The 27425-nt window shown below is 40.1% G+C and overlaps 2 protein-coding genes across 2 annotated transcripts; one reads left to right on the forward strand and one right to left on the reverse strand.

Annotated features, from left to right (window-relative positions):
• LOC124255256 (inositol-trisphosphate 3-kinase A-like) lies at positions 1–12026 on the forward strand. The gene is made up of 8 exons (XM_046689115.1): positions 1–176; positions 7253–7343; positions 7441–7581; positions 8227–8354; positions 9246–9395; positions 10033–10134; positions 10599–10670; positions 11166–12026. The coding sequence occupies exons 1-8, from the start codon at positions 90–92 to the stop codon at positions 11367–11369; spliced, it is 975 nt and encodes a 324-aa protein (XP_046545071.1). The 5' UTR covers positions 1–89; the 3' UTR covers positions 11370–12026.
• Positions 12027–15677: 3651 nt separating this feature from the next.
• Positions 15678–27416, reverse strand: LOC124255255. Its single transcript, XM_046689114.1, has 5 exons — positions 27267–27416; positions 26075–26279; positions 20980–21189; positions 19774–19835; positions 15678–19189 (listed from the first exon to the last, which is right to left on the reverse strand). The coding sequence occupies exons 2-5, from the start codon at positions 26271–26273 to the stop codon at positions 18644–18646; spliced, it is 1017 nt and encodes a 338-aa protein (XP_046545070.1). The 5' UTR covers positions 26274–26279; positions 27267–27416; the 3' UTR covers positions 15678–18643.
• Between the last annotated feature and the right edge of the window lie 9 nt (positions 27417–27425).

A 27425-nucleotide genomic window follows, 5' to 3' on the forward strand; every position in this document is an offset into this window, starting at 1 on the left:
TGCGGCGGGACACAGGTATACTTCTGTAAAGTGTATGTTAACGCACTCTACCGCATCTGCTGCTTTGATCTGTGACAGCTGCAGTTAAGATGGCGAGCACAGGCAGCTCTGATGACGATCTCAGCGATTGGGAAGGTCCTGTGGACGTTGACTTAGACGATCCCCCTAGTAAACAGGTAGATACTTGCGTTTACCTTCTTCAGGTGTATCTCATGCCACGGTTATTCAATGGACTGTAATTCATTGTTACGTCATGTATGTTTATTGCATGTACATGTCACATTCCACCCCCTTCACTGGGTCAAGGCAGGTAGATGTCCGTGTACATTGCACGTAGATTTCAAACAGGTTTCATAAATGTTATATGTCATTGATACCGGGTATGTCATGTGCACACTGTCTTTGAAACCCAAGAGCACCTGTCTAAGACTTCGGCCTATTTAGGTTTGCCTTCAATGCTAATCGTTTGAATTATGTTAATTGTATTGACAAGTTACGCATGCTGGCTGCACAACAGCTCTCGCGATATTTATGTTACAGTAGCCTTGTTCCATACGACTGTCACACTCATAGACGCACAACCTCGTCCTTGTTTTATGGCGAAATGAAGACATGTAAATCTGAACTAGACTTTAGAGAGACTTGACAACTATCCTGCCCCGATAATACTCTCAGATACATGAACTTACACAAGCCAAATGGTCTCCAGAAAGAGGCTTACATACACTCTAAAATATATTGTCTCACCTCGCATCTCACCAGTGTGTTCATCTTGTTAACTATCAAAATACGCATATGTAAATGTTGCTAACTTACACACAGCGTATCTGCATAATGTATACAATAAATACAGCCCATTTTGACATACAATTGTAAGACAAGTGGTACAGGTGTTGTGTACATGCTGTGACCTACTTCTACCTCAGGGACGACGTAAATCAGAATTGACAGGTTACGTTTCTAGTTGAAAGGCTCTGTGGCGACGCAACTGTTGTCATTCTTGCAGTAAATATTGAAATATCTATAAATTGGTTCTAACGCTTTTGTCCATATATATAGGCTTACCCGGACTTTGCTCTGACAACTGCATGTGTCACCACTCTAGTTAGGCAAATTCATTTGGTCATCATAAGTCGGGAAACATCTGTCTGTACATACATTTAAACCTGATACAGAACTAGAATTATACTTATGTTGTACGAGGAACATGGATGAAGATAAATAATTCATAAGCATAAAAAATTCCAGAAACAGTCATGATAGACAGCGGAGGTAATAGAGAGAGAGAGAGAGAGAGAGAGAGAGAGAGAGAGAGAGAGAGAGAGAGAGAGAGAGAGAGAGAGAGAGTACCTCTCTCTGTACATATATATATATATATCATATTCTATGAATGAATACACTAAACGCTAAACGCCAAAAGAGTGAGTGAGTTTAGTTTTACGCCGCTTTCAGCAATATTCCAGCAATATCACGGCGGGGGACACCAGAAATGGGCTTAACACATTGTACCCATGTGGGGAATCGAACCCGGATCTTCGGCATGACGAGAACACGCTTAACTGCTAGAGTACCCCACCGCCCCTAAACGCCAAAAGAAACGTTACCCTCCTTCCTTGATGAATTTATTAAAATCTATTCAAGTGATGATGAAACCTTCTGCTGCATTTTAGCCAAACAATATGAATCAAATGATCACTAAAAGCTGTGTTATTAAGCATTCTTGTAAACTAATACCTTCTGAAATATCTTTGATAGTTTTTGAGTAATTCATAAAGGTAGGAGGGTAACGTATCTTTTGGCGATTAGAGTATATCATTGACTACAAATCACTGTAAATAGCTCCAGGTCATTTTGTATGTGAGGCCTGAGTCATCATCTGAATAGCTCCATGAAGGACTGGGGTCAAACCTTGGTCTCGGTACCAGTATGGCAGTACTATTCCCCTGGACGGCAATGTTCCTCAAACTAGTACACTGCCGCCTCTAAATCGGTTAACCTCACGAACATAACTCCGTACGTGACGTTACCCCTCATCCCCCTAACCCGTACGTGACGTTAGCCCTCACCCCCCTAACCCGTACGTGACGTTAGCCCTCATCCCCCTAACCCGTACGTGACGTTACCCCTCATCCCCCTAACCCGTACGTGACGTTACCCCTCATCCCCTAACCCGTACGTGACGTTACCCCTCACCCCCTAATCCGTACGTGACGTTACCCCTCATCCCCTCACCCGTACGTGAGGTTATCCCTCATCCCCTAACCCGTACGTGACGTTACCCCTCCCCCTAACCCGTACGTGACGTTACCCTCATCCCCTAACCCGTACGTGACGTTACCCCTCATCCCCTAACCCGTACGTGACGTTACCCCTCACCCCACGTGACGTGACCCTCATCCCCTAACCCGTACGTGAGGTTATCCTCATCCCCTAACCCGTACGTGACGTTACCCCTCACCCCTAACCCATACGTGACGTTACCCCTCATCCCCTAACCCGTACGTGACGTTACCCCTCACCCCTAACCCGTACGTGACGTTACCCTTCATTCCCCTAACCCGTACGTGACGTTATTCCTCATCCCCCAAACCCGTACGTGACGTTACTCCTCACTCCCCTAACCCGTACGCGACGTTACCCCTCATCCCCCTAACCCGTACGTGACGTTACTCCTCATCCCCCTAACCCGTACGTGTCATCGGCTAAGGGCAGTTTGCAGCGTGACTCGTCAATGAATCTAATCTTGTTCCACTGTTGAATTCTGGAAAAACTGCGTCAGAATAGTTCCTATGTACGGTCGTGTTGCTCGGATAGTCGTGGTGCGCAGTCGATTCCTGATGGTCTGTCCTGACTCTACCTCTGCACAAGAACAAAGTTTATGGATGAACAATTTCTTTATTTAGGTGACGCGACGTTTCGACACAGATCCTTGTATCGTTGTCAAGCAAGCAGTATACGGGTCATTCTCAAAAGTTGCAGCTATTTGGTGTACAAAAGACAACATAATTGAAATACAAAATCGTCAATCTTTATTTTCACAAATGGCAAGATACGTTGTTAAGGTTCACATATCAATAGTATTTGAGGCTTAATTATGTTCCATATTTTTATGAAGACTAATTAAACTAATTAGGACGAAAACACAATGTCTCTCCTGTAACAACAGTAATATTCACATTTTCTTAAAAATACATTGATATGTAAAGATATTTCATTGTAAAATTCTAAAATTTCTAAAATTGTATTTTTATTACATAAACCTGTTCTATACTATGTCAGATGAAAATGTGAAATCTGTTTCAGATTATGACACATTAACTTTAGATAGGAAACTAGATGTTAACACTTTGATGGTTTTGCAGACTGATCATTACGATGTCATATTTATTATAGTCACAGTCACACACTGTCTTTCAAATAACAGTCTTTAAAAAAGTGCACAAAAGCATTCAAAGTTTCTAGAACAGACTTCTTTGTGAAGCATAAGGTAATCTTATCTCATATATTTGATGCTCATCTGAATGAATCAGGAAAGAAAGACAAAAATGAAAGATAATTAGTATTAAACTGTCTTTGCAGTTACAACATAAGTCTTTTAAGTAACAGCGTTTTTTGAAAGACATATAGCATACAACCTTTTAGGGAAAATATGAATTGTTACTCAAAATATAATCTTAAAGGTCCTAATATGAGCACATAGCAAATCTAGATGAACAAGGACCTACCAGAGATAATGTTTATTTTCAAATTTGTATTAAATTGTCTTTGCAGTTACGGAATTTGTCTTTCCAATAACGACCTTTGACAAAAATTAGTATGATTGCATTCAGACAAGAAAGTGTAAAACATGTTTCAGCCTCAGCATACATAGACCTTAGATCATTACAACAAGTCAACTGTTAATGACATTGACATTAACATAAAATAAATATGTGACAAATCAATATTGATGTTTCTTTGAAGTAACTCTGAAGGTCTTTCCAATAACAAAATAGCTGTTACAGAAAAGACTGGTTATATGAAAGACAAATTGTAAGAGTAAATTAAGAGAAAAATAATGACCAGTCCCTTTCCCATTTCAGACAACATTCTTATGTTATAATTATGGTTCCAAATGCAAAGAGAAAAACATACTTGTGGGAAATTGGGTATTTTTTTGATAATTGGTGTTATCTAAAAGACACCGATGAAAAATACTCGCAAATGCTGACCAATTTAAACTTTATTTTCTTTCAAAATTTTGTCTTGAACACAACACCACATGTTCATCACTCTCAACCAGAAGTTGTTAATAAGCATAACATGTAGTTCCACTTTCACAGGATGAGGGATCATTAATTATTTCATAATTCTATGGAACTGTTGCAGCAGAGACCATATAATAGATATAATCTATTATATGGTCTCTGGTTACAGGAAAGACATTTTTCTTGTATACAAGAGAAAAAGGTTGTTTTTTATATCAAAATTCAGCTTGAAAATCATGAACATCTACCAGGAATGGGAAAAAGGTCTATTCTTTTCAACCACTCCAGAAACAATACCTTCTTAAATAAAATTTAGTGCACAGGAGACACATGATGTTAGGTTTTTGCACCTGGATACATGACAAAATGCATGTCCCTCGTTAAAAAAAAGGAAAAAATAAATATTATTTGGTCCTTTTGTTTGTGATAAAAAATTCCCAAGTAAGATTAGATATTGGCAATGAAGGAGAAATCAGATTTTTAACACACTGATAAAATTTGACGGTTTTATTGAGGTTTTAATCCTGATACGGGAAAAAGCTGCATCTTTTGAGAATGACTCATACCTGCCTGACAACGATAAAAGAATCTCACTCTCCAACTTCTAAAAATGCCACTCAAAGAAGAAACTTGAGTTTACGTCATCTTGGTGTGACGTACTGTTGCTGTGGTTCTGAGACTGCGCATTGTCTTACGGCCACAGCCCAGGGTTTGAGCAACTGCTGCAACGAACGGTACCCAACGAACTACCCAATATAAGCCTGCCCATTGCACGCTCACGTTGCTCATTTTAGTAGACTTACAATTTTAACGTGTCCTCCTGTTTATAAACGTCTGCGTGTCTGCATCCCAACGTACGTGCAGTCGCTAAGCTGATCACGCGATTGTTGTTCACGCTTTTTCATCAAGGCCATGATGAAAACGCACACAAATTATTGCAGTGTGTGTGACACGATAGGTGACTGAAAAGAATTTCCCTTCACATGCGTCGTTGAGTATATTGCCAATGTACAAGCCCGAGGTTATCCGATCCGATTCGCTGATTGATGCGTGTCGTATTCCCATTTGAACGTCGAGGACTTAACTGTGTAAATTTCACAAGCTGCTGTCATGAAGCATTAGAGTGAGTGAGTGAGTGAGTGAGTGAGTTTAGGTTTACGCCGCACTCAGCAATATTCCAGCTATATGGCGGCGGTCTGTAAATAATCGAGTCTGGACCAGACAATCCAGTGATCAACAGCGATCAACAGTGATCCAGTGAGTATCGATCTTCGCAATTGGGCACCGATGACATGTGTCAACCAAGTCAGCGAGTGAAGCATTAGAGAATCTGTTACTAAATATTCAGCATTCAGCCACAAACAGTTACCTTGCAACAGCTGCTATACTATTGTACCCTGAAGTTACAATGAAATTTGGCGGAATACAATTTTTTGTGGTTCCGATTACATGTCTTTAAAATTTAGGGTAGGTAAGTGGATTTTTATTTTATTTTTCACATTGTTTTTTGAAGTAAATTGTTTATTCAATCAAGCTTGAGGCCATCATGTCCACTTTCTCTATCAGAATGACCAATGTCCGTTGGTGCCGGGGAAAAAACAATGGTATCTGAAAGCTTATTCTATTCATACCGCTTAAAACAATAGGGTCGGCACCAGAATTCAAGGGTCGGTCGGGTAATCGGAACCACAACATTTCTTTTAGGCCTTTACGTGACGACAACCAAGTCACAATGACAAGCTGCCTTTCAAATAGCAATACACTGATATTTTCAAAAACAGCAGAAAAAGATAGACAGTTTCACATGCCATCTATGTGGAAAAGCAATATGAACATCGGGGCGTGTACATTATTTCGGATGTTTTTATACTAGGTATGAAGGGAAATGCCATTATTAAAATGTCTCCATAGTGAACCCAACATCCTCGATAACACACGCACACACACACGTGTGGAATAAGTGAGGGTTGCCTACTTGTGTGTGGTACAAAATAATTTAATTTGAGCAAGACTACCAAGTCATCATAGAAGCCTCGACCCTCTTCTTCAGTGCGCGACGACCCGTGAAGATCCGGGGTAGAATAGGTCTTCAGCAACCCATTCTTGTCATAAAAGGCGACTATGCTTGTCGTAAGAGGCGACTAACGGGATCGGGTGGTCAGGCTCGCTGACTTGGTTGACACATGTCATCGGTTCCCAATTGCGCAGATCGATGCTCATGCTGTTGATCACTGGATTGTCTGGTCCAGACTCGATTATTTACAGACCGCCGCCATATGGCTGGAATATTGCTGAGTGCGGCGTAAAACTAAACTCACTCACTCACTCAGTGCGTCGACACATCGACATGGTGTAATATCCACCCTTCAAAAAGCGGCCCTTATGACATGCATGAGACATGGGGAACAAATGCTGGTGAACCTAGTACGTATAGGTATACAGCAATTTCTTGAAAAGGAAACGGTGTACATGTGTACATGAAAGAGCTTTTCAAACGATCAGCACGCTTTATAACATATACTTAACCGAGTACGTTCCGACAACGGTTATGTCGTCTTCTCCCTGAATACCCAAACTGGTAAACTGTCTTGACAGCAGAGCGTAACCCTGGTATCTTTTATCCACGTGCTGATAATAAACATATACATTCCTTTACCTGATGAGTAATAAACTGATGTTTTAACTGCACGCGCGGAATATAAACCTGATTTTACTTATACACATGCATTGTCATGTCATTGAAACTGTCAGATAAAAGGAACAAGTCATTTGAAACTTGCTGTAACAACATATTGCACACTTTATTAAAAAATATTAGGCTGAAAACAATCGCCAAAACATTGCAAAGGTAAGGTAAAAACACAGCTATGATACGCGTATAAAATTCATTACCATCGGATATGAATGTTTTGTTGCAATATTAGCCGCCCTAAACATGGATGTGTACTTTCATCTGCCAGGAAGGTAATTGGTGGTCATTCAGCACTCATCGGCAACTGTTTCAGATGAACCCATGGAGCGTGGTGACTGGAGTGACAAAATGGATTGGGCTCGGTAAAAGCAAGAAGCTGTGGACACAGCTCGCTGGACACCAAGGTGCTGATAATACAATAGAGTGAGTGAGTGAGTGAGTGAGTGATATTAACTGTAAAAGTGCAATATACTGACAATACGCTGTTCCTGTGTATTCCAGGCAGTTTCCAGGCAGGAGAATCCCAGACTGTCCTAAAGAAGTTGCTAGACCGGGAGCGACAAGCCTACGTTAAAATACAGAGTGATCCCCTTAAAGACTTCACCCCTGGATATAGGGGGGAAGTTCAAAAACAAGGGGAAAGTATCCTTCTGCTGTGTTGATGAGCAAGTGATAGATCCGGCCAACTGCACATTTGTATCCAGTAAGACGTCTTAAATGTGACAACATCATTGCTAATAGTTTAGGACATTTCTGAGTGAGTGAGTGGTTGCTTGGGTCGACTCCGTTTCTAGCGATGTACCAGCAGCCAGGTTTCAGTGTACCAGTGAAGGCTGTTACTACTGAGCTGCCCCATCCCGGTCGTATTAGTTCGACAAATTCGGGAGTGAAATTAAACTGAACTAAATATGTGTCCGTACGGTATGTCTATAGTGTTTAACTCAATCTCGCTAAAGTAGGGACGGATACAGGGTTTTCAGAAAGGGGTGGTGCACATTTCATTTTTACCCGTTTTCTCGAGAGTTTCAATGGTCATTTAATAAACTTTCAGGACAAAGAGGGGTGGGAGGGAAGGGATGGGTGTCTGTGTGTGCGCACCCTTGCAAACCACCAATCACCCACCCCAACCCCCTTTTCTGGATCCGCCTACGCAAAGTGATACAAACCTATTTTCCGGGAGGAATATGTGTTTGGTGCATCATTTTAAAATGTCCAGAATTGATTTTTTTAAATGTGGAGTGCCCACATCATTACATCACCATACCAGTCCACCTTGATGGTCCCCAGCTTATATTCAGCTGCAGGACCTACTGAGTGGGTTCACCTGCCCGTGTGTGATGGACGTGAAGATGGGCTGCCGCACCTACCACGAGGTGGAGTTGAAGAAAGCCAGGGAAAACCCGGTTTTAAGAAAGGTAATTTCAACACCTTTTAACAAGCGCTGTCTGAAATTTACGCCCAGACACCTGACGCGTCGAAAAAATTAAACTACACATATTAATGTCATGCATTTGTGGGTGAGGGATTGGAAACTGTAAGCTTTGAATAGCGGCAGCGCCGCGATGTCAGCTCCATACACGAAAGTTACTTTCAACACGTTTTTAACAAGAGCCTGTCTGAAAATAGCAACCAGTCAACCGACACGTTGGAGTAATGAAACTACACATGTTAAGGCCATGGGCCGACGCACTGTCAGGTGAGTTATTTGAAATTGTAAGTTGCATCGGTCACGCAGCGTTGTCAGTTCCATACGTGAAAAACACATTACGCCTTTCTATAAATGTCGCAAGTGAGGCTACTCATTTCGATGTCACTCGTGAACGGTTACGCCTTTGCGTAACTGTCATGCCTAACTGTTAGGCCGCGCTGTCAGTCCCACAGAAGAACAGTTATATGTATATTATAGGCCCAAGACTCAGATATTCGAAGCTCTCTTAGTGCTAAGATAGTCGTAAGTGCCATACATTGACATTAACGTACGACTATCTTAGCGCTAAGAGAGCTTCGAAATTCTAGGCACAGCTACGCATTTCCATATTAACGTCACACGTGAATGGTTACGTAATTGCGTAAATGTCATGCTGGGACGGTGTCGCCATATTCTCATTGTCATACGGGAATGGTTACGCCTTTTGTCAAAGTCATGCATAAAATGTAAGGAACTTTATTCCAATGTTGGGTCAGGCTTCGGTCAGGGAGACATTAGTTCCACGATCAGCGCATGACTAAAAACGTGATTCATTTAGTCTCTATTTCGTCATTGCTCGTACATATATATGTTTCATTTCCTGTTGTTTTACCTTAAGGACATTTACAAGAAGATGACTAACATAGACCCAGATGCACCAACGCAAGAGGAGAGAGAAAAACAAGGCGTGACCAAGGCCAGGTATCTGAGATGGAGGGATGAGATGAGTTCCTCGGTCAACCTCTCCTTCCGCATCGAGGGAATCCGGGTACGATATTGTTTTTAAAGTGTGCATGGGTACGTTGAAATAATGGTTTACTGGATGTGAATAAAATATGGATGAAATGGTGATAAATGAATATGTAAATGAACGAAATCATCATCGTTGTCGTCGTTTTTCTTTTAATTATTATAACAAGCATTGATAGTATCCACGTATAGAGTTGCTTCCCTTAGTTTTGCCAGAATCCTGTGGTTTAAAGCCCAGATTTGCCCGAATATGAATTTTGGCAGTTCAAAGTCCATCCGTTTAAAGTGGTTAGCATATCTTTACTGCAGTACTTTACTATCACACTATGTTTACAGTGTACGTTGTAAATGAAATGATAGTATTCAACGCCCATGAAGATCCGTCAGTAACCCATGCTTATCGTAAGAGGCGACTAACGGGATCGGGTGGTCAGGCTCTCTGACTTGGTTGACACATGTCATCGTATCCCAATTGCATACATTGATGCTGTTTATCACTGGATTGTCTGGTCCAGACTTGATTATTTACAGACCACCGGTGGAATATTGCCCAGTGCGGCGTAAAACTAAACGCACGTGGCTTTACAGCCAATTAGTACACTATATCAAATGATCCTTAAGTGTTCACACTATCAGTTTTTTATGGACTCTTGCAGAAAGATGACGGCAGTTCCAGTAAGGGCTTTAAACAAGTGCATCTGCGGGACGAAGTTCGAGAGAAGTTTAGGTTCTTTCTTGGAGGAAATAAAATCGCCTTGGTAAGATGACGTTAGATCGTTGTACTGGTGGGGGAGGTTGATACGGTCTTTAACCTGTGTTTGATGGCTTGATTTGGGCGTTGTATGGGAGGCGTTAATATGACGGTACAGGGAAGGCTTAATAAGGGTCATCCTGGACAATGGTTAAAGTGACCAGTTGTCTGGTGTGGGAGGGGTTAGCGTGGCCAGTTGTCTGGCGTTGTACTTGGGTGGGAGGGACTGATATGGTGTTGTACTTGTGAGAGAGGGTTTGATATGGTGTTATACTTGTGAGAGAGGGGATGATATGGTGTTGTACTTGTGTGGGATGGGATGATATGGTGTTGTACTTGTGTGGGAGGGGATGATATGGTGTTGTACTTGTGTGGGAGGGGATGATATGGTGTTGTACTTGTGTGGGAGGGGATGATAGGTGCGTACTCTATTTGTTCATTTCTAACGTGTTTATGACGGTGTATTTACAGGAGACGTACGTTAAGCGGCTGGAGGCCATCAAAGCTGCTGAAGAATCGTCGGAGTTTTTCAGTAAACATGAGGTGCGGCGCTAGTTGTTTATGGTGTTGGAATATGTCTTACCATTGTTGATCACTCGCGAACAAAACTGTTAAACGATGGTGTAACCATAAAAACCCGTTTCATCTTGTATGTGCGTGTTGATGTCGTTATGAGTGTGAATGTATGTGTTGATGTCGTGAGTGTGGACGTCACTGTCAGTGTGGTAACCTAAGGCTTAGACCCTGAATATATATAATTTTGACAGTCACAAATAAACCAATTTATGTTGAAAAGGAGCCCCAGTGAGTTGGGAAATTCTCCTGAAGCTGGGGAAATCTAGACTTACTTCAATTAGGGCTTTAGCATTGCAAGGAGGGCGAAGCAGAATAATAATATGGTTCAGGGACTGTGAGACAGACTATGAGTGTGTTGTTGTTGAGAGCTGGCAGTGGAGATTAATAAAATATAATGAACGGGAGTATATAACGCCAAGCTTGCCCCTTGGTAACCGTTGATTTCACTCACACTTGTTTCAGTTGGTCGGGAGTTCCCTGCTCTTTGTACACGATTCTGAGAAAGCCAACATATGGGTCATAGATTTCGGGAAGACTCAAGCCCTGCCGGAGGGAGTGAAGATTGACCACCGATCTCCGTGGGTTGAGGGCAATCACGAGGACCAATACCTTCAGGGCCTGGATAATCTCATTGCCATCTTCACAGAACTGGCCAATGACACATAGAGGTCATGAGAGAGACATCTCGTTACCCTGTACAAACCGATAGCCAGCTTATTTCCCAATGTATTTCAGAATGGGACCGTACCTAAGTAATCTACACATCTACATATCGCCTTCTCGAATACCAATGGCCACCGGATCTTTTACTTAATGTACATTTATTTTCTAGAAATACCCTAATTCTGACTTGGTCTCTTAATGAATACGAACAAATTGTTAGAAGAAGGTATGGAAAAACGTTATTATCAATATTTGTAAAAATACTGTTTGAAGACACAGATGTACCTATTAAATTGAGCTTCTAACAAAAGAGTGAGTGAGTGTGGTTTTACGCCGCTTTTAGCAATGTTCCAGCAATGAACACCAAAAATGGACTTCACACATTCTAACAAAATAAGCATACATGAAGTTAAACTAGTAAACGAATATTGCATTCGAACAAGTACTTCGTATTCACGCTATCAGTAATAGTTCTCTCAAGTTTCAGGGAAAATAGGGGTTCACGGGTGATTGTATAGGCATTATTTGGATTTCAAATTTTGTCCACAATTGTATTTTCGTTCATTTCATCGCTGTATTTTTTATGAACATATTTTACAAATTATAGTTATTTTGTTAGTTGTCCCGTTTTATATTTAATAAATCCCCTCAAACCATAAAGCGTTTCGGAATTTTTGTCACAATAACGCGAGGAAGACATTGAAACATTATGTGCGTTCCGAATGCTGCCTGGTCTGTACAGCGCCTCGGATTGTTGACCCCAACCAGCAAAACAGTTTTATATTCTGAATGTCAGTTGATATAACATTGTATCGAAATTTGTTTGTCGTAGTAGTTTTATAATATTGAAATTTGAATTTACAATGTAAGTGTGCGCTTTTATGAGTAATAGAATACAAATCACATGCATTTCAGGATGCAGACACAGAGAATCTCAGAGATGTGTGTGGTCTCTGGTTAAACAAATGTCAGAACGTTCAAGACGTCTTTCTCAGCTGTAAACGATCACCAGTTCGTGTTATAAATCAATGTAACTTAGAGAGACATTGACACTATATCATTTGCTTTTTTGTCAACAGAAGACATTATGTTACTGTAAATAGAAACATATATACACAAAGCACCCCCTGTATTTTTGCAGGGATAGGTTTTCAACACGTACATAAATCTTCTCGTGGTGACCAGTTTTTCTGCCCCTTATAATCCTTTGACTCATAAAAAAACGACAAAATTACTGGAATCCTTGCTGATTTTATGATAATTTCTCATTTCTATGTCTGTACAAGTATGGCCCTGGGATGTTTAATGTTTAATTTATCGGTGAATGTGAACATTCAAAATGTCATTTTCCGTGTCTTAAACGATTCAAGGTCAAGAGTGTAACCTCCACGTGACTGTATAACAGCCAGCACTCTCCTCCTCATACCCGTCATCCTCTGAAGGGGCAGTCTACGCCATTCCTCGTCTAAAGCAGCTTCCAATTGGACCAGCTTCTGTACAGGATGATCCCTTTGTTCACACGTCGACCAGTCATGTCCCAGATATGCTCCAAAGGGTTAAGATCGGGGCTCATTCAATCGTGAGATATGTCAGGGGTGCTTAACTAAGTTCTTTGTGTAATTATAAACTTGTTGCTTGACTGCTAACCTTGACATATTTCATAAACGACTCATTTGCCAATATTCGAGTCAATATTGAATTATTCGGTCTGTAATAAATCAAGTCTGGAACAGACAAATGGTTAGTGACATCAAGGACATCGATTCAGACAGCTGGGATGACCCGGATCAACCTTGTCAACAGTCCCGACCACACGGTCCCGTAAGTCTTACAACAAGCATGGGTTGCTGAGGAACTATCATAACACGTATCTTCACGGGTAAATCAGGTGCATCACGGACAATCAAGTCTTAACGACCCTAAGCACATGATCGATTTACACCACTCTCTCAGAGAAGATCTAGAGTTGCTTGGAACGAATATTCCTACACGGATGTCGCGAGTTTTTCAACATGTCATTCACAGATATTATAAAGTCTCATTGAGAGATACGGGAATCGCAATGTGCTGTTCTGTGTTGAAAAAGCAATACATGCATTATTCTCGACCAGCATCAAATTGACATGCTTGCAAGTAAATAAAATACTGTTCAAAGGCTTTACAGTCATTCTCAACTATTCTCTAATGTGTGGTCGACCTCCATGGACTAGTGGCTTCAGCGTCTGCCCGCTTAGTCCCTGAATATGTATAAGTTTGATTGTAGTGAGTGAGTGAGTTTAGTTTTACGCCGCACTCAGCAATATTCCAGCTATATGGCGGCGGTCTGTAAATAATCGAGTCTGGACCAGACAATCCAGTGATCAACAGCATGAGCATCGATCTGCGCAACTGGGAAGCGATGACATGTGTCAACCAAGTCAGCGAGCCTGACCACCCGATCCCGTTAGTCGCCTCTTACGACAAGCATAGTCGCCTTTTACGACAAGCATGGGTTACTGAAGACCAATTCTAACCCGGGACCCTCACGGGTTAAGTTTGATTGTAACAAATACACCCATACATATTGAAAAGGAGCCCCAGTGAGTTAGGAGATTCCCCCTAACCTTGGGAAATCTAGACTTGCTTCATTTCGAGTTTTAGCATTGCAGGGAGGGCTAGGCATTAGGGGTAAAAAGTGGTTCAGGGACTGTGAAACAGACTAGTTTTCGATTCCCCAGCCGCGTCATACGAAATGACGTCATAAGACCTGATGTTACCTAAGCTGGTTCACGAACCCCCTTGCCCGCGCCAATCTGTATGTTGCGATATGCGAACGGGGCCCACTCAAACTGTTTTGGGGCATTATGGGGATAGAGCAAGGAGTGGTCGGCTCGGAGTCAACATACTGTGTCTGACTAGGGTATCCATGTGCGTTGCCATTTAAGTGAAATAACGCGATGTTAACACCCATCTCACACGTGGATCCCTCACGCACGCACACAAAATCTGGGCATATTCTGCAATAACACAACATTTTTACTGAAATGTTTTATTCATTATTGTCAACAGTGAAAACATTTTGTTCAAATATCATCAAAATGCTATCCTTAAGACCCAGAAGGGAAAGAGACTGAAACATAACAATGGGCAGCTGGTGAAAATCCCCTAGCACCTGCATGTTGCTCATCTCGGGATACTTTCAATGTCTATGGTTGTTGTTCATTATGAAGTGGCCAATTACATAACCAGCTCTTAGTCTAGTTTAGGGCCAGCCTCCTTCAAATATACACATGACAACAGTATTCACTACACCAACATTACATCACATACATCCTATACATGTATACACCACTCTAAATGTTTAGGGACACACTATTATTTCATATTACTACAGGTAATCCCTAATATGAATGAAAAAGGCGTTTCAACACCTTTTTCCTAAAAATACATTTCCTGAAAGAATACAACAGTTTTTACAGTTCCTTGAAGAACGATCAAGGTGCATGTTGCAAGATGGACGGTAATTCTACTAGTGCCACCGATTTCATCTTGTCTTACAGATCAGTCATACATTTTGAAAATGTAATGTATTATTTAAATACTATTTAAAGATTCATTACACAAAGCATAATTCGAAATAATACCTGTTAAAAATTTTAATGAGGGAAACAAACAAAAAAGTATGAAATTAGCCACATCGTCCATGATTGACGTTGCTGGCATTGCTCTGTCCTGTCATTTCATATTCTTAGGAAAGTGGGGTTCGTCCCAGAAGAATGCGTTGGAAAATAGTCAGGTTGCAGATGGAAAAAGGTAACGGACTGCAACTGAAAACACATTCTCATTAATCTTTTGTCTTAAACAAAAAATTAGTTTCACTATATAACACATCTGTTTTTACAGCTTCTTCTGCCTCCATACTTAATCTTTTCTATCCAAAAACACAACAGCAAATTATCCTTCCCTAATAACATTCGACATGTGGCTTCTATTGTTGGGAATTGATTAAAATCTCATAATTGATGATTGGTCCATTACAACCGATCAATCATCGAAAATAATTGGTTAGCGTCTTTTATCAAATTGTCCTGGCTATGTTTGTTAATGCACAAAAAATAATGAAAAAAACCATGCAGTTCTTTTGGGGGTTTTTTCTTTCAAATTTCACGTCTTTAAAGGATGACTATTATGTTTGGAACATAAATTTCTTGGAGTCTTCAAGATAAATTTAATCACGACTTGGAACGAGCTTGTAGTGCTTATGAAACGTAACATTAAAAAAACCCTTGTGATAAATAATGTTAATGCAAACAAGTATTCCAAAATTGCTTGTGTTCGATTATGACAAAACATGATTGATTGCTTGGTCGTTTAGTCATTGCGACCAATCTTCGATTATTTCAATTAATTGGACCACCACTAGTGGCTTCAATAGTCATAAATGACTAAAGATCTGTAAAACAAGAAATATAACTTGTCTGGCACAAAAATTAAAATAGATACTGCACAAAACATAATATATTCACATTTAAGGTGAGTGAGTGAGTGAATGTGAGTGAACGCTGCATCAGCAATCATGTAACGACATCAGTTGAAGACATAGTATCACATGACAATAAATAAGAAACATTCAACCCAGCAATTAAACAAAGTAAATGTTTTAGGAGTTTACAGGAATACACCAATCTGACATAAAAAAAATTATCTTTAGGGAATCTCATTAAAATCAGACCTTAGTTCTCTGTCAGAAAACAAGGAACGCATTACAAGTCACCTCAGAACCAACATTTGTGCACTTTGACACACCAATAAATTGATTCACAAGAAGCTGACTAAAGAAGACAAAAAGCAGGTTTCTTGAATTTGACAGCACTAGTATGAAACTGGTAACTACTCCCTGAAAATCTGGTTTACCAGAATGGCAGATAATGGGTGGTAGTTGTATCTTCAGCACATTCACAAACATTATGAAGGGTAATAAGTGGTCCCCAAAGGGCTAAAATAGAAAATTAAGGGTCCCAAAGATAGAAAATAAAGGCTTCCAAAGGGCAAAGATAGAACATCACGGATCAACCAATAGCTTAGATAGAAAATTGAAGGTCCCAAAGATAAAAGATAGAAAATCCAGTGTCCACAAAGTGCTCAGGTGGATAATTAAAGGATTCTCAAAGTTTAACATGATTAATAATCACAAAATGGTATGACCTCTAAGTATCATCTGACATCTGTAGAGAGTGAATTTGGTTTTATGCCAATTTTTAGTAATATTCCAGCAATTTCACAGAGGGGGACACTAGAAATGCGCTTCACACATTGTACCCATGTGTGGAATCGAACTCAGGTTTGACGACTTTGAGAAGCGAATGCTTTAATCACTAGGCTACCCCACTGTCCCCCCTGACATCTGTATGATATTGTATGACAATAAGAAGGTAACTAGCACTCAGCGTGAGTCCCAATGATGTGCCTCCACAACAGTAAGTGAATAATAAATGAAGTGGTATCACTAGGTAGCTAAACTAGGGCTACACTAAGACTTAACACGAAGGACAATTGTGAACTAATTTAAACATCTACTGTACCATGAATTTCTTGAAAACTTACTGATATAAGGTATGTTTAATATTAGTAGCATTAATATAAGGAAGGATAACAATATATGGATGAACGACTTTATTACAGCCTGAGCAGCATTTTGGTGTAGGTTCTAACACCATTATCATCACTTGCTTGATATTCTTATCCTTCCTTACTGCTAAACTTCTAAATGCCTCTCAAAGTAGTAGTTTTATAATACAGGCATTCACAACAAAGTATGTTTGTCAGTTTCAGTGAATAGGAACTCTGAAAGTACTTTCCAAAACATGGATCATCATTGACTAAAGCCAAGTACAGCAACAGTCCACTAGCAGTTTATTGATTAATGTCCCGACATTCAACTCCATATTTTGTTGCTATGAGTCTTGTCACAAAATCTATAAACATGGGAAATAGATATTGAATGTTAACTTGTGAGAAGTCTTCCCAAACTGGACATACCAATATTATTTCTTGTTGCAACACCTGTAAACTTTACCATCACTGATCCTTCATGAGGAGAGCAAAGTATCAGTGTGGGTGGGGCTGTTGAAGCTGGTTACCTGAGGTTAATACCGGTACAGCGGGTACTAATGAGGGCAGAGCTCATAAAGTGGGGTACCCATGGGAAAGGGAGGGGCTGTTCAAGGGGGTTTACAGGTGTGGGAGGGGTCAATAAAGTGGGGTACCAATGTGGGAGGGAGGGGCTGTTGAAGCCGGTTTCCTGAGATTAATACAGCGGGCACTAGCGTGGGTGGAGCTCATAAAGTGGGGTACGCATGGGAAAGGGAGGTGCTGTTTAAGGGGGTTACAGGTGTGGGAGGAGTCGATAAAGTATAAAGTGGGGTATCGATGTGAGAGGGAAGGGCTGTTTAAGGGGGTTACAGGTGTGGGAGGGGTCGATAAAGTGGGGTACCGATATGAGAGGGAAGGGCTGTTTAAGGGGGTTACAGGTGTAGTAGAGGTCGATAAAGTGGGTACCGATGTGAGAGGGAGGGGCTGTTGAAGCAGGTTACATGTGTGAGAGGGGTCGATAAAGTGGGGTATTGATGTGGGAGGGAAGGGCTGTTTAAGGGGGTTACATGTGTGGGAGGGGTCTATAAAGTAGGGTAACTTTGTGGGAGGGAAGGGCTTTTTAAGGGGGTTACAGGTGTGGGAGGGGTCGATAAAGTGGTGTACTGATGTGAGAGGGAGGGGCTGTTTAAGGGGTAACAGGTGTGGGATACCGATGTGGGATGAACTGTTGAAATGGGGGTGGGAGGGGCCGATAAAGTAGGGTACCAGTGTGGGACATGTAAATATTAATTATCTTTCCGGGTATTTTGAAAAGATAACGAATCAGATTTCATAACTGAATAAGAAAAATCATGTTAACAAAATGCCAATTCATAAATTGAAAAGTCACAGCAATCAAAATATTTAAAAAGCTTCATGTACCAGTGTGATGAATGTATTTTTGAAAAAATCATGGAGGTGGGGTGGCATGCTGACATAATTAACAAAAAGCATAAATACAATCAAAATTTACAACAGTTGAAAGATTATGTACATCTCAAACTTGAACATATTCAAACAAAACAAGTCTGTTCAGATCCTACAAAGGTGGACTCTCACACATACTATGAAAACAGATATAGATATCTACAAACGCCCAGTGATGTGGTAATGGTATGCAAATGATATGCAAATGAAGGTGAATAGAGAACTGAGACAAATGCCAATCAAGAAGATTTGATAGAAATATTGTGATTCTCAAAGGACTTGTGTTTACGGGCATAAAACTGTGCCTGCATAGTGAGGAGAGCCTGTTTCAAACTTGTATTTTCAGGATTTTTCAACACATTTCGCATCAGCTGCTTTGATTCTTGTCTCAGTTCGGTCAACTCCTGCTGAAGTGCCCGATTCTGGATAATCATTTCGCCAGTCCTCATTGCGATCTCCCACAAGCCCAGCTTCTTCAAAGCTTCAGTTGTCCGAGCAAAACGCTTCTTCTTCTCAGTCTGTACAGAATCATCCAGATGAATCTGCTTTGGACTGGAACTGGATGCGGACTCCATCTTGCTCAATGAATACTTCCTCTTGAGCAAGTTGCGGTCTCTGTGGTCACAACTGTCCTGGTAGTTAATGTCAATGGCGTCAGTCACACACTGGACTGGCAAGGGAACACATGACACTCCTGTAGCTGGGGCCGAAGTAACAGGCAGGCTCTGTTCATCCACAAGTCCTGAAGATGATGGTGTGGAGATAGCTTTACCTCTTGCTGCACTCTGAAGCATAGAATATGAACTGTATTAAATCACCTTAAGTGAGATAACTATAATATTAATATTACTATATTAACTGCCATTTATAAAGCGCCTGTTTCCACATGCTTCTGCATGCTCCAAGCTATCAAATCTTGTCTTTTTCTTGTCTAATCATGCAAATTCAAAACATACCAAAAAGCTTTGAAAATGGACAGTTGAATTTTTGTAATATTTGGCAAAATGAACAAATATGTCCGAAAAGATTGTCCTGTGTATTTAGGCATGAAGAAATTAAACACATCAATGTCATCGTTCTGCGTAGAATGTCATGAATGATGCTTGAAAAACATTTTCATTAAGACTATAGGAGTCATTAGCTTTAAGCAATATTCCAGCAATATCACAGCTGGGGACACCAGAAATATGCTTCAGACATTGTACCGATGTGGGGAATTGAACCTGGGTCTTCAGCATGATGAGTGTATGCTTTCACCACTAGGCTACCCCATCACCACTCATTACATGTCAGTTCCAGAACGGAAGTGACAAACATGTTTAACAGATATTTTAGCTGACAAATTCCATTATTTTGACAAAATACATACCATGCTCCTTGAATGTGCATTGCTGTGATGAAGAGAATCAACCTCTGAATAGCTGGAGCTATCTGTTCAGGAGTAGAAAGGCTGTGTAAGTACATATGCTATCATTGTGCATTATGATAATGGTGATGATGATGATGATAGTAATAATGGCTATTTATAAAGCACCTGTTTCCACGCACTTGTGCATGCTCAAGGTGCGAACACAATATTACCCTGGATAACACAAGCTGTGAAGGCACTAGAAGGTAAACATTCATATGGCTTATCCCACTGGGTACCCACTCACTGCTGGGTGAACAGGCAATTTATGAATAAATTCACTTGCCTAGGGTGAGACCACATGTGTCACGTGTGAAGACACGTTGTACATGGTCTGAAGGACACATTTAAAATGGGGAAATGACAATTTATGAAAAAAGTTACATAATCATTATAAAACTACATAATCTACCCTTGAAATCAACTATCTATGAACATGTGACTAATACAACAAGATACAACGGAATTATCCAGATAATCATCAAATACATCAACAAGTATTACATGTAAAACAAAAAGTCAAATCTAAACATCCACTCTCTGATTTGGTTACTTGGTAACTTGTTTGACACAATTGGTATCCCAATTACGTAGATCAATGCTTATGCTGTTGATCACTTGATTGTTTGGACCAGACTCGATTATTTATTTTTTTATAATTATTATATATCACTCATGATTTGGCCCAGCCAAAGTCGTGTTCTCCCAGCACCTTGTTATGTGACATAAACCACTGAATTGAACTAAGCTCAGGACAAGATGGTGTTTTGGTTCTTTCCCTCTCAAACACATTCACCTCATCCCCTCCTCTCCTTATGTATCCGAGGTTCCAGCTGACCTCAATCTGGAGCCCCAGAGTATAACCGTACATAATTGTATATATTTTCCGCCACAAGTGTAATAAGCTGCCTTTCACACTGAATTAACAGTAATTATCTTCATGTAAGAGCATGGTCAGCTAGAACCCTGTTTTTCACAAATTGTACCAAAGCTTAATTATTTTTCCCATACTGTCCATATATCGGGCCATTAATTAATTTTGCTTCACCAAAGAAGCAAGTTACTCTCTTCATACGAAGGAAGGTTTTGCTGACATACTGCGAATTAAAGTTTTGAAAAAACCACAATACTGCAAGTGATAAAACCAACAAAATTTAGGGGGCATACCTGTAGAAGCTTCCCCTCCACTGAATGCTGGACCCTCCCGCAGTAAGGAGGACATGCTTGAAGGGTTCAGCCATGAGGACGACTGCGACAACAAATGCTGCTGCTGCTGCTGCTGTTGCTGGTGAAGGATGTTGAGCACCTGCTGGGTGGGGTGGCGAGGTGAGTACTCCTGACTGGGCCAGCCTATCCGATGGTATCCTATCCAAGGTTCTGAAGAAGAAGAAGAACTGATATTTTACCATATTGGCAATAGACAACAATTGGCAACAGCTACCAGCACAGTATTATTCCTATGACGACAACAACTTGAGGAAAACACATCATGTCAGTATGAGCAAGTGTACATACCAGGGCAATAAATGATTTGGTGAAGGGCGGTGGGATAGCCTAGTGGTTAAAGTGCTCCCTCGTCATGCCGAAGACCTGGGTTTGATTTCCCACATAGGTACAATCATGTGTGAAGCCCATTTCTGGTGTCCCCACCCTGATATTACTGGTGTTACCAACTAGGTTAGCCAAACGCCTCCAATACAGCAATAAGCATGAAGAGTTGTTGGCCTTACATTATATTTACCCTCAAGGAGTTACATTAACCCTAACGCAAGCACAGCAAGGGTGGAAATAACTTTAAAATTGCACATGTACTCCGGGACAGTGGCAGTGACAGTGTAGAATCCCTTGCCCTGATATTTTTTTGCACTATACCGGCCAATTTTCTTGTTGATTTTTTAAATAAACAACATAATTAACATTGGAAAGTCAACTGGACACCGATACAGCGTGATATACAAATTTGCTTGCCCGACAGAAAAAAACACTGGACTGGGACGTCGGGCAATGGGTTATTTTCACCCCTGCACTGGGAATTCCAAAGTCAAGTTGACGAACATGGTCACCCATCCAAGGACGCTCCACAACAAAGGTTGCTTATCGTCACTGGATCTGCATCCTGGGAGCTGTACAAATTGTCCTAAAACCATACTATACTAATTTGTACCATCAAACACCAGCATATGACACAGTGACTTTTCACTGACAATTCCATATTGAAGGATGTTTGATGAGAGATGCTGATGTGAGACACCATATTGAGTAGGGCTGGAGGTATTGATCAAATAAGGAGTTAACCAACAGATCTTGTGTCCATCAGCGACTATCGATTTGCTCTGGGAGACTAATAAAATGAAACAAATGACTAAATCGAGCGTAAGTATCAATGCCACACAAACATCTTCATAGTGGGAACACTTTCAACAATTTCAACCTTCGGTCATTTCTGAACATAATCAAGTACACTATAGTTAGGGTTCAACAATATATACATATACAGCTTTGCTTGAATAAGTCATTCAATGTATCAGAAGACGCATGGAAAATTTTATGCATTCTGGTGACCTTGACCTTTCACAACAGCCAACCATATTCTTGCCTTATTAGCATAAGTCATAAGAGCAAACTTGATGAAAAATGTCAACACATCACATTTGTTCAGCAGTATATAGGATATAGGTTATTACAAATACTGACTTATTGGTGCGAACAGTGCACAACACTACTGATAATATTAATGAGTCACAAAACACTCAAATGAACATTTATAATTGCCTATAGCATTGTGTTGTAAGTATGTATCAATGTGTTAATCAAAACCTAAGTCATCATGGTTCTTGCATGTATAGTGACCACCAATGACATATCTGGAAGACATTTATTACCTCCCTAACAACATCTGTAGCAATGTATGAATCTTTGAAATAAAGGATGGATTACCAGATTACCCTTAACAGCATCGGTAGCAATTTGAATCTTTGAAATAGTGGATGCATTACCTAGGTAACAACATCTGTGGCAATGTATCAATCTTGTAAGTAGCAGATGTATTGGGTGAGTGCATGAGTGAGTAAGTTGGGTTTACGCCACTTTTTGCAACATTCCAGAAATATCACGGCAGGAGAAACCAGAAATGGGCTTCACACATTGTGTCTATGTGGGGAATCAAACCCGGGCCTTCGACGTGACAAGCAAACACTTTAACCACTAAGCTACCCCACCAGCCCAGATGTATTGGGATGTAAGAGGCAATGAGAAACTTGCAACTGAGATTTTGGTATCATGATAGCATTGATGATTTTAATAGTTATCACACTCACACACAACAAACAAACAACAAACAAACACACTCACTGCGAAGACTGACTGACTGAGTTTGGTTTTATGCCACTTTTAGCAATATTCCAGCAACATCACGGCAGGGGACACCAGAAATGGGCTTCACACATTGTACCCATGTGGGGATTCGAACCCGGGTCTTCGGTGTGACGAGCCAACGCTTTAACCACTAGGCTACTCCACCGCCCCCTCACTGCGAAGAAACACCCTTACTAACAACCAGCAAAAACCCTGTCTTACAATTACAAGGATAACCTAAAAACAATCACCCTCAATTTAAAACTGCACTCATCAAACATGTCAAATGTTTCCACAAGAACCCCTACTGATAAACATCTTAAACAAAAAGAACTAGATTCTGTACTTTATTAAGAAAGTGTAATCCCAAATATAACATATGTTACATTTGACCACTTTCTAAAATGGCATTGTGTATTTCAAAAGAACTAATCTTATTCCAAGTTACACCAAACCTAAATGCCCTTCAAAGATTTACACCAAACCTGATTGTACAACAAAACATTTTTCAACAGAAATATAATGAATGTTCAAGAGTTCAAGGGTACCACCTCCTGGCTTGTACTGCAGACCTCTGTGCTCAGATACACACACATCCTGGATTCCAGGTAATATCACATGTTGGATAATATCCACCAACTGTTGGATACAGACTGCAGTGCCATTCTTAGGAGTCGTCGTGTCCGCCTCAGCAACTTCAACTTTCATTGTAACTGTCTTATTTGTCTTCCAATATCTTCCACTGTTTGTAGCCCCGTACTGTGGACTGTGGTAATAGGCTGTTCCTGGTTGACAACTTTCAGTATATATTCTGTTTCAGACTTAAACTACATGGGAACCATCCACGGGCATATCATGTTTTCACTTATCCATCCAGAAAAGAGACTGTTCAAACAATTAAATCCACCAGGTTAATCATTTCAGTAATTTTTCAAACATTGTTCAACACACTTATATTGACTTGTACGAAAACCCTTCTTCACATAATCACAGTATGTACTCCATCTGGTCAATCAATGTATCACAGAAACAAGGATATCCATGGCAACACTTTCAGAAAACTTATCCTTATACTGTAGGAAAAACCTGCAATCAATCTTGGCTTGAATCCTCCAAATTTTCCAAAAGCAGACTTTCAAAATCTTAAATGCTTCTCAATATCATCTCCTAATAAATTCATTTTCACACAGAACTTGTCAGAAGAAAACTCAGTTGTCATCCTCAAAGCTCGCACTGGCACTAGCTGCTCATGAACTGAGATCTCCCTGGCACGATCCCCACTACTTGAAGTTCAGGGTCAGACTTCATCATGCCGAGCAAAGCTCAGTGTTTTATCACTGCACATTTTACGATCCCAGTGTTTGTTTTCAGAGAAACAATATTTACGATCAGCTCACAAACAGCAGCCAATGACAGCGAGCCTCAATCCCCGAGGCCAACTCAATGTGACAATGTGCTCCTGGCCACCAAGCACACAACGTGAGCCCACTTAATCTGTTACATGCAGTTTGCCCACGTGAAAGATCAGTCCCCATACCAGCTTCTAGACATTTGAAATGGCTATGAAATAATTAACATATACTATACATATCATTACAGTCACTGCAAAAATTCATTCAAAACAAATAGTCATTTATAAACGATTGCACATGGCTCCTAAACATGGGAGTCACCTTGACTCACTCTTTGTCATAGAATAAGGGTTCTAAGACAGTGTCAGTAGGTTTCTGTTTATATTACTTAGGCCAAATAAAACAGATGTTGTGGTTCCCATTACACTCTTTAAAATTTAGGGTAGGTAGGTTGGAATTATTTTTTTCACATATTTTTTTTAGAAGTAAAGTACAAACTAATAACACATTTATCAATGTGTAATTGTTTATTCAATCAAGCTTGCAGCCAGCATATTGACTTTATCTATCAGAATGACCGATATCTGTTGGTGCTGGGAAAAAAACAATGGTATCTGAAATCTTATTTTATTCATTCCACTGACATAAAATAGGGTTGGCACCAGAATTCAAGGGTCGGTCGGGTAATCGGAACCACAACATTTTTTTAGGCCCTATCATGAGAATCGAGTGCATCAATGGACCGATCAGCAAAATGATGATGTCAATTATTAAGGTGTTAAAAGTCTGTCCACAAACATTTCGTGATATTTATTATCTCTTGTCACACGAAGATCGCTATTAAAAAATGATAACAGCATTGGGCAAAAGAGTTAGGATCCATTACAATACAAATCATGAAAAGTAACATTTAATATCTTCAATTACCACACATCACACCAATTCTGACTGATGTGAATTTCACTACTGATATTTGGCAGGGCCAGTGAAGTATGATGTGGGCTAGCAACATATTTACTTAACTGGCCGTCCTGGCCTGTGACTTTTCAAAATTATTTCATACACTGGGTACATCTTGGACTAGAAATAACAAACCTGTAAATCTAACAGTACAAAGGCACCATACAGGCACTAACCCTTTCTTAAAACCCTGGCAGGTGTTTTCAACACTGCTGTTTAAATACAGCACAGCAAAATAAATTATATGTAGAAGGTCTGAAAATAATCAATTACAGAGAGCTTGAATATGGCAGTGATATCAGTTCGAGCACTTAACTTATGTCTTATGAATACATGTACTCTGAAATTTGAGCATCAAAGTTATTCATATGTTTCATATATTGTTGAGGTCTGTCATAAAATATCAATTTCAAACCAAAACGAACATAAAGAATGCTAAAATAATAACTTCAAAATGCTATTTCAAGACATAGAAGTATCAACAACTCCATACAACTTTGTCTGGCACATGAACACACTTTCTAGCTTTAAAATGGTTCCAAATTTTCCCTGCATTCAAATCAGGAGAAAAAGGTTATCAAAAAGCTCATCCCTACCTGAATCTTGCTCCTTTCTCCCTGTCTTGTGTTGGCCAGTGTAGACATTAGTCCGCCTGACAATACACAGATCTTCTTTGTTGTCTGGTGTGGAGCACCTAGAAATGCTTGGCCCATTATCAATCATACTTCCTTCAATTCCCTCTGTGACAGCATCGTCATCTAATTCTTGATGATGTATAGGACCCATATTAGTCATATGTCACTGAAAACAAGAGAAAAACTGTTAAGAATCCTCTAGAACTAGAACAAAAGACATTCAGGAACTCTGTTCCCCCATATTGTTTTTGTAATAGATTAACAGAGGTAACGTAACGTGGTTCGACCCTATATATTGTAATTAATTTAGGGGCTTTTAGATATTTTTGTGAGTTCTCAACGTAATTGTTGTGTTACGGGTTTTTTAATAATTTTAGCATATATTAATTTATAAATATTATTTGGTATGGGGGAGCGGGAAGAACTCTTATCGTCATTCAAAGAAGTTATATGTTGTTACTCTGCATACCCTGTTACCTGGCAACTCACCCTAGTCAATACTACGCCTTACAACCATACAGAAATTATTGGATGAATCACGTTACCACTCATCAACCATTAATTCTTTGTTGGATATAATACAAGCCAACACTTGTTTGATAGTGAAATGTACAACAAGGTTATTTTCTGAAACAGACCATATATACTTTGCATAAATAAAAAATTTTAAGTCAGTGAACAAACAGAGTTACTTCCCTTGTCCAAACGGGCTGCATTGCCAGAAATTATGAAAATATTACAGTCAAGCAATGTTGTTTAACAAGGACGGTAGAATAAGATGGAATACTGAAACAATTATCAGAAAAAATAACTGCAAAATATTTTTGGCAGAATCAATTTCACATTAAGCGCATGAAAACAGACATAGTCTGAAAAGAAGAGATGAGACGCACGCGAATTATCACTAGTCTTTTCCTTCCCACTGACCCAAGGGTTACGAACAGGATTGGGGGTACCATAAGCTTATTTTAACACAAATAGTCCTGTGGCTCGAAGAGGCATTTTCCGGTACTAGCTATTATTTTCGTGCGACATATTTTGTTTTATGACACTAATGAGAGGTAGACGGCTTCTAAAATCACGCCTTCTGGCATTCCGTCCGTCAGGTTTCTGATCTAAAGCAACGTTTTCAAAAGAGGAAGCACAAACTTACCTCTCATCCGTATGTAAATTGATATTCCGATTCACAACAAACATGTACTTAAGCAAAAGCAGCAGAGTAAATTCCCGAAATCACGTCTGCTGTGGATAGACTTTACAGGCAAGCACACTCCCCGACACGTGAGGCAGTGTTATTGATTTGTTGTTGAAC

The sequence above is a fragment of the Haliotis rubra genome, unplaced genomic scaffold (genome assembly GCF_003918875.1).
Source record: "Haliotis rubra isolate DU_JTF1 unplaced genomic scaffold, ASM391887v1 Scf6, whole genome shotgun sequence".
Classification (NCBI taxonomy): Eukaryota; Metazoa; Mollusca; class Gastropoda; order Lepetellida; family Haliotidae; genus Haliotis; species Haliotis rubra.

Excerpts from the sequence above, each read along its gene's own strand:
- LOC124255255 (XM_046689114.1), bottom strand. The coding sequence starts at position 26,273 with ATGACTAATATGGGTCCTATACATCATCAAGAATTAGATGACGATGCT. Across the intron at positions 21,190-26,074 it reads GAGAAAGGAGCAAGATTCAG|AACCTTGGATAGGATACCAT; the intron begins GTAGGGATGAGC and ends CTTCTTCTTCAG. Across the intron at positions 19,836-20,979 it reads TGGAGGGGAAGCTTCTACAG|ATAGCTCCAGCTATTCAGAG; the intron begins GTATGCCCCCTA and ends ACTCCTGAACAG.
- LOC124255256 (XM_046689115.1), top strand. The coding sequence starts at position 90 with ATGGCGAGCACAGGCAGCTCTGATGACGATCTCAGCGATTGGGAAGGT. Across the intron at positions 7,344-7,440 it reads ACAGCTCGCTGGACACCAAG|GCAGTTTCCAGGCAGGAGAA; the intron begins GTGCTGATAATA and ends TGTGTATTCCAG. Across the intron at positions 8,355-9,245 it reads AAAACCCGGTTTTAAGAAAG|GACATTTACAAGAAGATGAC; the intron begins GTAATTTCAACA and ends TTTTACCTTAAG.